Source organism: Orbicella faveolata, unplaced genomic scaffold (assembly GCF_042242905.1).
Source record: "Orbicella faveolata isolate gen_17 unplaced genomic scaffold, um_ofav_v1 contig_48, whole genome shotgun sequence".
Taxonomy (NCBI): Eukaryota; Metazoa; Cnidaria; class Anthozoa; order Scleractinia; family Merulinidae; genus Orbicella; species Orbicella faveolata.
In genome coordinates this window covers 13,164,113-13,175,281 of record NW_028301578.1, presented here as the reverse complement: position 1 = coordinate 13,175,281, position 11,169 = coordinate 13,164,113, and the positions used below count along the sequence as shown (strand labels likewise).

General features: G+C 39.6%; 2 protein-coding genes across 2 annotated transcripts; one reads left to right on the top strand and one right to left on the bottom strand.

Moving 5' to 3' along the window:
- Positions 1-316: 316 nt before the first annotated feature.
- On the bottom strand, positions 317-8,112 carry LOC110039731 (polyglutamine-binding protein 1-like). The gene is made up of 9 exons (XM_020744878.2): positions 7,929-8,112; positions 6,537-6,673; positions 5,244-5,299; positions 4,510-4,568; positions 4,039-4,089; positions 3,456-3,568; positions 2,869-2,917; positions 1,682-1,757; positions 317-1,048 (listed from the first exon to the last, which is right to left on the bottom strand). The coding sequence occupies exons 1-9, from the start codon at positions 8,110-8,112 to the stop codon at positions 883-885; spliced, it is 891 nt and encodes a 296-aa protein (XP_020600537.2). The 3' UTR covers positions 317-882.
- Positions 8,113-8,129: 17 nt separating this feature from the next.
- On the top strand, positions 8,130-10,733 carry LOC110039727 (uridine 5'-monophosphate synthase-like). The gene has a single exon (XM_020744873.2). It carries the CDS (start codon positions 8,130-8,132, stop codon positions 9,555-9,557), a length of 1,428 nt encoding a protein of 475 aa, XP_020600532.2. The 3' UTR covers positions 9,558-10,733.
- Positions 10,734-11,169: the final 436 nt, after the last annotated feature.

Genomic DNA, 11,169 nt, shown 5'->3' with positions numbered 1-11,169 from the left:
TTCTGAATCCTTGTAACGTCTATTCAAAATACTTTAATTAAAGGCCCTTTTGAATACCTAAACGACCGATTTCCCTACCCTTTTATATAACTGAAGTCTGAAAAAGGCACCCCTTTCGGGCGGAGCCTCCCCGTATAGGCCATTATAGGGAGTAGCCCCCTTCCCCCCCCCCCCCCCCCCCCCCAGCCCCGGGCTGAAACTTTGGTAAGTGCAAGGTTTTTATTAGCGTGGACAATAAATATACGTTCTCCTTTAAAGAAAATGTATGCATAACTAGCGGAGAACAAGGAATATTAAATTAAGTATCGAGTCTCAGTGAGGAAGTTAGTCATTAAATTTTACAACATTTGTTATCATTCAATGTTGATTGAAATTACTGAAAACAAGGTTCTCTTTTCTTACAGCAAAGAACAGCTATGCCTTTCTTTTAAATTTAATTCTCGACTGTGTGAAGCGTGTGTTTCAAATTTTCAAATTTAAGTCTGAGAATCAAACCCTACAATGCTACCATTCAAATGAAAGCCATTGAGCAGTACTTTCATGTGGTACTGTTTATTATGCTGAACAAGGTGGTTCTAGCTTTTAAGTCTGTGGACGAAACCCTAGTGTGTGACCATTCCAATGAAAGCTATTGAGCAGTACTTTCATGTGGTACTGTTAATTATGCTGTTCAAGGTGGTTCTAACTTTTAAGTCTGTGGCTAAAACCATTCAATTGAAACCTTGACTATTCAAATGAAAGCTGGTAAGCAGTACTTTCACGTGGTACTGCAGCTGTTTTTTTTTCAAAATTTCCACAAAAGGATCTTTTTTCTGGCAACTAAAAAACTTCGGAACTCTTGGGAGGAAAGAGTTCAGCTGAGGTTTACAAACGTTCCAAGGTTCATTCACTTGTTTCCACTGAAGACCTCTGTGTCAGTTGTTGATTTTGCCTTAGTACTGCCCCAGGACTGGGGTACGGCCTCATTTGAAACAAAGGTCCATTAGCTGTTGTGTCGACTCCTGTTTTAGCTTCACCTTTCTTGAGTAAACCTGTAGTCCATGTACCCCTGTGGAAACAAATACAGGAGTATTAAGTAACTATTATGCAGTTATTGACTGAGCAGGCCCGATTTCTTTCCGCTCGTACGGGAACGCTTGCTATGCAGGCTACGTGTAAAGTCGCTTCCGCTGTCTACGTGAGTAGACTCCGCAACACATGATTGGCTATTTTTTGACCCTCCCAGGATTTCCGAGACTGGGGGTGGTCAAAAAATTAACTTGAAGAGGGATTACCTTGGGCATAAGACCTCTATGGATAGAGGATAGATAGGAGAGATAGGCCTCCCTACCCTTCATCACCCTTGGTAACACCGTTGTCTATTTAACAATTAGATTATAAGGTGATAGTTGATGAGGTCGAAGGCCGAATCAACTCATAGAAATCTCGAGCTCATAATCTAATTGTTTTAGTAAAAATCTACTAGTCGTTCAAACCTTTATCTAAATCCTCTTCACAAACACTTCTCTGAGAAGCGGCCGTTATTTTGTTATCAAGGGCACACTGCTACGCTACTCGCTATCTATCACAGAATAGATAGTGAGTAGCGTAGCCAATCAGAGAACAGCATTCGTGATTGAACGCTGGTAGATTTATACTAGTCTAATAAAGGACATTACGGTCCTGGTCTATTGACAAATACCTTGGAGCATCAGAATACGAGGAGGGATCCATTGGGTCGACTTCTTCTGATTTTCTACGCTTTTCAGCTTTTATGTCTAAATAAAATAAAAAATATATATTTAATAATATATAAAAAAGATATTGTTATGCGCTGACCACAGCTAGTAACTTACTTTGAGAATCAGTTGATTTACATTACGTTCTGATTACATTTATTTGTCGTTTTCTTGTGATTACGGTCGAACGTTAACTAACGGTCACCTCTCTTCAACGGACACTTTTTTGTCCCAGTGGAGGGTCCATACAGTCACTCTTATCTAAACCTCTCTACAATGGGCATCTCTCCACAACAGCAACGGCACTAAAGTGTGTTCCAGCTGTCAAAGTAACCTCTCGACAACGGCAAGTTAACCAACGACTGTTGAACAGCGCATACAAAACACTATTTTTTAATTTAAAAGGTCACTAAACTTGATCCATACCGCGCGTTGTTGGTCTCTGTTTTTGTTTGGTTTCTGTTTTGTTGATATATTTTGATGGTGTTACGTATTTATAGGCTACAATAAGCATTTTTTTTAACGATAAAAATGTTGCACCCTCCGAAAAACAACAACAACAAAAAAAAACAGGTGTCATATCACACCTACCCATAACTCCCCCATAACGGCCACCTCTCTACAACGACCACTTTCCTCTGTCCCCAAGGTGGCCGTTATGGAGAGGTCTGACTGTATTTGACAGACTAACAACTTTATTCGCTGAAGATGACCACTGCCAGTTAATGAATAATTTGTCAAGCATTGCAACCAAGTCAAGAGAAAGAAAAAAAAAATTGTAAATGCAATGCAATGTTATGTTTTAACTAAACCACAATAAAATTCTTCCTTTCTCTTAACGGCAAAACTAGCCAAAAAGCAACAAAAACAGCACTAGCCGTATGTTCGATGCTAACAACATTTCTGCAAGAAGTTATGTACATCACATCAGGTTTTGTTGCCTACAGACTGGCTCCAAAATTACTTTAAACTATCCAGCTACCAAATTCATCCGAAAACAGAAATGTCATATGCTATAATCTAAGAATATTTACAAAAATATTTTCAGTCTAAAAGCTACTAAAAATTAAGAATATTTAGCCTCCGCCGGAAAAACAATGTTCTTATATAAAAAAGGAGCGTATTCCCTGACTGATGCTTCAATGCTCACCTTTCTCTTGTTTTCTTTTGACCGCAGCCTCTTGGCGCTTTTGGGATCCCTAAAACATAAACAACAGCAACAACAGGAAGAAACAAAAAAATTATACCGATGGGCAACAAAAAGAGTGGAGACACTTTTAGAAAATGACACGTAGGGAATTAAAAATATCTAACACAGTGTGAATTTCTGAAAATTTCCACTGACGAAATTAAACACTGAGCATTATCCAGGATGAAGTTTTCTAGAAAAGGGGATGACCTCAAAACGTACATGCATACCGTCTCAAATGTTTCAAAAATTTTTACTGGAAATTAACGTTACAGCATTTCTATGGAATTTTTGGTTGAAACTTCCTTAGAACATTTCCATACCATTTGACCCTGTTTCAAAGGGTGTGTTCCTTTAGGGTGATGTGGATCAGGATCAGTGATCCAACATCATTTGGATCATGGTAAATCAAAGGAACCGATGAATCTGTGACCAGAGTGGCAGGATCTTGAATGGCTGATCCTGATCCAGATCACCCAAGAGAAACACACACCCAAAAGTTCTGGACAGCATTGCTGACCGCATGCAAAGTGCCATTTGTGTATTACCTTCATGAGACTGGGATGTTTGCCGATACTCAACACCTGTTCTTTATCTTGTTCCGTGTCCACCCCGGGTGGGGCAAGGATTTCTCTGTTAGGTTGAATGTCTGTTTGAGCTTCTACAAAATGGTAGAGATAAGTTGAAGTCTGCATCAGGCTAGGTTCTCCAGACCACCAGAACTTATCTCACAGTTTCATATGCACTCCCCCCTCCCCCCCCCCCCCCTCCCACAATCCCCAACCTGAATGGGATGTGGGTTCATTGCAGGGTTACCCACAGGATTAAATTCCCCGGTACACAATTAGGTCAACTATGGCAGGTGAGAAAAGCAATGTGAGAGTGAAGTGTGTTGCTGAGAACACAACACAATGACACTGTCCAAGATTCCAACCAAGCAGGATCTAATAATCACACCACTTTGTCTCTCTCACACACACAAAAAACATTTACTATAAGACAGTTCTTACATCATTCTAATACTCGCTTTACATTCAAAAGAAAACTGTTTCCCAGTAAATTAAGAAGCAGCTCACAATAATATTATGATCATAAAACTATTTCATGTTATCAATAATATTTATTAATTACCTTTTTGTTTTTCGAGTAAAGATGACGGGAGAGTTATTTCAGCTGCTGGATCTATTTATGAAAAAGATGTAGGATTGTTAATGGCTATTTAATGCTCATTTGAAGTCCTGAACCATTTGCTTCATTTCCAAAGAAGAAGTTCTTAGGAGTATTAATTATTATTATAAACTGCATCATTGGATAATACAATTCAAGAGTTTTCATTAGCTCAGCCATCATGGGTTATGAGCCATTTTACCATGCTCTACAAGTATGGTAAATGTACGCTTTTTTGGGGGGGTATTTTTATTTTTATTCTAGTTTGAATATGAGATTATTATAGCCAACTTGGCACAATGCGCCTCGTTGGCTATCTATTGTCTCATATCCAATGTGCGTTTGTGGAATAATTGTTCATTAGATGGGAGAATATGAGGAAAGGATTAACTTACTCATGAAACTTGCCACCACGGTTGATTATTTTCCACTTACCTAATGGATGGTGCCAAGAAACTTGGTTGGTTAGAGTGTTCCAGTAATAACTGGCTCCACTAGAAACAAAAAGGAAAAGCACAATAAAGCCCAGAATTATCACATACATGTAATGACAGCATAACAATTTATTGAACATCTGAGCTTCCAATCAATTACAAACACAACCAACTGCAAACACCTGGGACTACACTGTGGGATACATGTACATGGTTATATAAGGTTTTAAAATGTATAAATTAAATTAGGTTAACTTCACCTTAAAAACCATTGATTATTGATACAAACTCACAAATTCCACGACACATGACATATGACATTTACAGATTGCAGCCTGTAGACTACATTTAGGCCTAAATAGCACTCCAGTTAGCCTGAATAGTGCTCAGGTTTAATAGCCTATCTATGGTCAGCTATTGATGGAAATGGGAATACAGTAGATGTATGTCACCCTGCAGTTTGCAGTCTGTAAATGTCATACACCACAAATTCCACAAGTAATGGTCAGACAGTAAAAAGCAAAGTTTGGATTTGAGCCTAACTGGTCCATCAAGCTGTTATTATTTTAGTCCTGGTTAGTGAGTAGATGCATTTCAACCACTCCCCACCCCGCCACCTTTCTTGCCTGATGGATAGCCATTTATACAGCAGCTGAGAGGAGAAAGACATGAAGAGAATGAGAACTTAACCCTGCTTTGATGTCCAGAACCCAGTATCCTCTATATCTGCCTTACCTGCTGGGGTCTGGTACTAGATACCATCCTACAGGTAATGGAACAGTGCTGAAGTCCTGTAACAAAATATCAAAATTATCCAGTCATTATGTACAGTCTAATATAACACAAACAACTGCTAAGCCTGAGGTACAAATGTACAATAAACCCTCTCTTCACTTTACCAATTTGAATCCCTATATAGTAACAAATCCACAAAGTTAAGCCTATTCAAACTGGCTGGAGCGGGGAAGGCAGAAAGTTTCTACACTGACTGAACTGTTTTCAAATTTTGCAATATTTAGGAAAGGAAGCAAACCTTTATAATTCCATGGCAACTGTATCTTAACAGGCATGTTTCTTTCCAATTTGAAATTTCCCATTATTATTAATACACTCGCTTTCAGTGTTACGTGCATAGGCGACATCTTTTGACATGCCATCTTTCGACATGCTATGTAACCTGGCCTATGTCCAAAATTTAAGCGCACCAGACTTGTTTGCCGTCGAACTTGCCTTTTAGTTATGAAACATGGATTTATTTGACATCAGAATAAGGCTGGGAGTATCAAGAAATTATTCTCGACTGTGAAAGATAAATTGGCGGTTTTAAATGTTTACATCTTTTGAATTTGAAATGTGGTATGCACCAGCATAACACTGAAAGCAGGTGTAAACAAAATTTAGCTTTTATGTAGTCTGCCTGGCAGCAAACCCTCCATGCTGTCTTGAGATATCCTCGAGATCACTTGTAAGCAAAAGTATTAACCACAGGGGATATGCAAAAGCCTGAATGCAAGAAGGTGGCCCAGGGAAGAGACAAAAAGAATGGGTCTTCTTTCGAGAAACTGAATTCTCTGTTTCTCCAGCTTCTATAGCTAAGTATGTACAATGTTAATTAGTCTGATGATAAATCTTTTGTACTTGCATCAGGGCAGGAAAAAAAATTTAAAATCCAGTTGCCCAGGGGGACAGTACATTTCAGTTTTCAGTTGTCCCACTAAAATATTGCTTGCCCAATAGGTGCACAATGTTCATCATTTACTAGGCACTGTCTATAATCAAGCATAGTTGAATTTTAAATTAATCCATGCTTTCAACTCATTGTTTTGCTCATCTTGCAGTCTCAAGTATTGAAATTGTTTTTTTATGGGAAATTATCACTAACAAGACTACAGAGGCGAATTTCACTTGCCCAGTAGACCACCAAACTTCTATTTTCACTTGTCCAAGAGCAAAATTTACTTGCCCCAGGCAATGGGACCTGAGTTTTTTCCTTCCCTGCACATGGAATACACAGTTATTCTTACTAACCTTTGGTGAGGAAGAAGTATTGTTTTGGCCATATCGTTTTCGACAATATTCCACGCATGTGTGATATGGGTTTGAAGTATTTGGACAGCCCTTCACTGGTCCATCTACTTTAGGTAGTTCATCTGGTTTCTCCTTGTCTAATGTCAACAAACGAAATGAGAACATGTAATAAGCAGAACAATAGCTTTGCACATGCATTATAAATCTTTGTGCATTTCATAGCCATCCTCTGCAAATCAACAACGTGAAATGACCATGTTCTGTATATTTTGGAGACTGTGGGCGACGATGGCAAATTGTAGCATTTCGTTTTGGAATTGATTGCTGACATTACATATTTAGTTTGAGCAGGTTTTTAAGACAGATTTACCCACTGAACAGGTTCAGTTAGTTATGAAATTTGAGGGTAAAATATAAATCCATTTTTTACTGGGTGTCGTCCTTGGCGTTGCCGTCATCAGTGCTTATTAGTTCCCTACTAGGAAATCTGAGGCAGAGGGGGAGTCTTTAAGGGCTGTTTCAAAGAGGGCAACTGTGTAGGTGCCTTTGATATTTTGATAAATTCGTAAAGGGGAAGTTTGTTGGTACCTCCATGGGGGGGGTGCAAATATTAAATGGAATGGCCCAATAAGCCATTTTACAGTTGTTTCCTCAGTGACCTGCACTATGAATGTAAGTGGTACTGGAGGTGACCTTGCTTCGATACAAACCTCTCTGCCTTTCTCATTTAAAAGCAAACTAGTTAGCATTAGAACAACTTGATTTACATAACAAAAGCAGTGAGGTCTGTATCAAAACAAAGTCATCTACAGCCTTGCTGCCATTCAGAGGCCAGGTCACTGAGCAGACAACTGTAAAAATGGTCTCTTTGTAGGCTTCTTATAGTTTTTGCAACAGGAAGTGACCAGAGTATTCAGGCTATTCCCTGCTATAGGATGCTGGTCCACTGCCGGCTTGTGTTGCATTGCTTGTACTAACCAATATATCACTGAATGTCACTAGCTGAGGAGAGACGTGACACAAACTATACAAATACCTAGCTTTGAAACAATTTGAGACTTTCATTGAGTTGTAACTTGTTGAACTTAGTTTTAATACAACTCTCTACTAGAAATCACACAAAATCTAAAGACAACTTGTTCCCTTTTCTTGTGTTTCAAGCCTACTTTTTCCCAAAAAAGCACCTTTGATCCAAATAAGATACATCTGATGTTTATAATTAACGGAGTTTCGCTTTAGCTTTAAACAAAATTCGAAGACCAAAAGGAAAGTTCCATTGACACGATTTCAAAGTTTGTAGTGCTCTCAACCTTGGTTTTACATCTTATCACCTGATTTTACGCTTAGCTAACACCGCTCTAAGTTCGATTGCAGCTTAAAATGATGTTTTACCTTTTTGAATTATTCCCCTTTTTGCAAGACGGGCTTGGAGCGCTGGAGGCAGAGGCATTCTTGGTCTGTATTCCTTCAAAACAATCTGCGAAGTCTCCTCTGTTCGGAGAGGTAATTTCAATATGGCGGCATTGAGCCTGCAATATTCTTCACCGTTCTTCCGCTGAATTCGGTTCACGTGCATTTCAAGTGGTTTCAAACATGGCGTCCGAACAGAAGAAAAATCTGATCGAAAGTTTGTACGACATTTGTGCCATAAAATTCGGCGATTTTACGTTGAAAAGTGGAATACAGTCTCCAGTTTACGTTGATCTGCGCGTGATTGTATCATATCCAGAAATTCTCAAGCGGATAAGTAATATGTTATGGAATGTTGCCACGGCATCAAAGGCAGATTTTTCGGTCATTTGCGGTGTTCCATACACTGCTTTACCGATCGCTTCTTCCATGTCCGTGACTTACAACGTCCCGATGGTGATGAGAAGAAAGGAAGCCAAATCCTACGGAACGAAACGATTGATAGAGGGAGTGTTTACGCCAGAAAGCAAGTGTTTGGTCATTGAAGATGTTGTCACAAGTGGCTCGAGCGTTTTGGAGACAGTCGAAGCGCTTGCTTCTGTAGCGTTACGCGTTTCAGATGCTGTGGTGTTACTAGATCGCTTTCAAGGCGGAAAAGAGATGCTACAATCGCAGGGAGTGAAGCTTCATAGTCTGTTAACACTCCCTGAAGTTCTAGATGTATTGTTTGCCAAGGGAAGGGTCGATCAAGAAATGGCGGCAAAAGTGCGCTCGTTTTTGTCCACAAACAAGTTCCAGCCATCTGTGGCTATAGGCAAGGTACCAGCAACTCCAGGAAGCAAACTTAGCTTCGAAGCTAGAGCTCAAATTGTGACTAACCCAGTCACAAGAAAGTTATTTGAGATCATGCACAAGAAAAAATCAAATCTGGCTGTATCAGTTGATTTTACGACCTGTGGTGATGTTCTGAACCTGGTTGACAAAGTTGGGCCACACGTGTGCATTGTGAAGACCCATGTTGACATCCTTGAGGATTTCACCACAGGATTTGCCGAGTCTCTCCAACAGCTTGCAGAAAAGCACAACTTTGCAATCTTTGAAGATAGAAAATTTGCTGATATTGGCAACACTGTGAAGAATCAGTACAGCAAAGGGTTGTACCATATTGCAGACTGGGCGCACCTAGTCAATGCACATGTGGTCCCAGGGGATGGCGTCATTAAGGGCCTCAAAGAAATTGGTGAACCCCTTGGTAGGGCATGCCTGTTAATTGGTGAAATGAGCTCTGCAGGAACCCTTGCCACTGGAGAATACACTAAAGCAGCAGTGGAAATGGCAAAGACTCACAAAGACTTTGTTATTGGTTTTATTAGCCTATCCTGTTTAGTGGATGATCCTCAGTTCATTCACATGACCCCAGGGGTTCAGCTCAGTGCTGGAGGGGATAATCTTGGTCAACAGTATCTCACACCTAGTGATGTCATTGTCAGCAGAGGCAGTGATGTTATAATTGTTGGCAGAGGAGTCTACCAGGCAGAGGATCCTGTCAAGGCTGCTGTTCAGTATAAAGAAGAAGCATTTGCTGCCTACATGCAAAGAATTGGGAATTAAATAAATCTTTGAAATCCTGCCACCGCAATGTGTGTTATAGGCAACAATGACTGTCTTTCAGTAGAGTGAAACTGCTTTACTGTGTATTCCTTAGTTAGAAGGGCTAAGCTATGCAATTCTTGGCTTCTTAAAAGTTCATATTTTTGTGAGGTACACATTTTTATTCTTGTCCAGTATTGATCTTCCATTGCTAATGACCACAGCTTGTTAGTTTTCCTACCAGATTCAAACTACAACAGGTTAACTGTGCTTCTTTTTTACTAGCTTATTACAGACACCTAATCTTCATGGACAATTGTCTTGGTCTCAGCTGATACACCTCATCAATATCGACACTTCTAGAACTCCTCCAGTGGCCAAACAAATAAGGTTCATTTATATCCTTTGGTCTTAATCCACTTATAATCACAAGCTGGTTAAGTGTAAGTGTTAATTGATTGTCAAAAGGTGTGTGAACTTTCTGGCTAAAGGAGAAGGTCACTCCAAAAGCTTACTTTGTTGTCTTCAGCTGTAGCAAGTAAACATTCAGCTTTTTCAGCCTATAAGTGCCTTCTATCTGGAACAACTTTGTCTCGAAAGAAGCGACTTCGGAGGCCACCATTTTGAACTGTACTTGGTAGCCAGGCTGTGTTTATGTGACATCATTTCGTCCGACTTGAAATTGGCAGCAAGAATAAAAACCAACTGATTTTGCATCCTTCACAAGGTTGGCAAAATGTATTTTTCCAAGCGATTATCCACTTCACTATCATCACTACTTTCATTTTCAAAGTTTGGAGCATGTTTGGCTCAAAATAATACGACTCAAGAGCAGCCATAACCCAGAGTGACAGCAAAAAGACTTGCCGAAAGCTATTTGGACAAAATCTTGTGGACAGAATGACATCACAACAACGCAGCCTGGCTGCTGAGTACTGTTCAAAATGGAGGCAACGATGTTGAATTTTGAGCTTCTTTGGAGACAAATTCCTTAAGGAAAACCTACACTTTAGAGGCTAAAATGTCGGTGAGTTGCTAAACTTAGTGCAAGGTTTTTATTAGCATTGACAAAAAATATACGTTTTTCGGAGTGACCCTCTTCCTTTAAATACAAGTGCTAAATGAGACACTAATAGACTCTCACATAAATGTATCTATGAATATGCATTAAAGGCCACTTTGTAACTTTTCTATTAATTCTGGACAAAGTAGCGGGTGATGGGGAGGCATTGGCAGGGCATTTGATGGCAACTATCTCTTTATAATGCAGACTTTTGGTCATTCTAGAGGATTTCCTAGCCTATTTTAATAGGCGATTTCTGAGTTGCCTTTTGCCTCTGTGTCAAAACAAGTCTACATGCAAAACCATTTATATGAAAATGAGTTCCGCCTTACAGGTTCACTTTCATGTAAATGAAACTCACTTTCATAAGAAAGGTTTTGCATGAAGACTCATTTTGAAAAAGAGGCACAAGGAAACTTGGAAATGGCGAGACAAAACAAGATAGTTTGCAACAGAAATAGCGTTGTCTGAAAAAACGGAGTTCCTAATCACCGCTGTAATTGTGAGTTTTCCACCCAGAGTTCCCTCTAATGTGGGATACAAAAAGCGTCCTGTGTTTTTAGTGAAGAC

Bases quoted from the DNA above. Each gene is read 5' to 3' on its own strand.
- LOC110039727 (XM_020744873.2), top strand. From the start codon at position 8,130: ATGGCGTCCGAACAGAAGAAAAATCTGATCGAAAGTTTGTACGACATT.
- LOC110039731 (XM_020744878.2), bottom strand. From the start codon at position 8,112: ATGCACGTGAACCGAATTCAGCGGAAGAACGGTGAAGAATATTGCAGG. The intron at 6,674-7,928 runs GTAAAACATCAT...TGTTGACATTAG, and splicing joins AAGGGGAATAATTCAAAAAG to ACAAGGAGAAACCAGATGAA. The intron at 4,569-5,243 runs GTAAGGCAGATA...TTTTGTTTCTAG, and splicing joins CTAGTACCAGACCCCAGCAG to TGGAGCCAGTTATTACTGGA.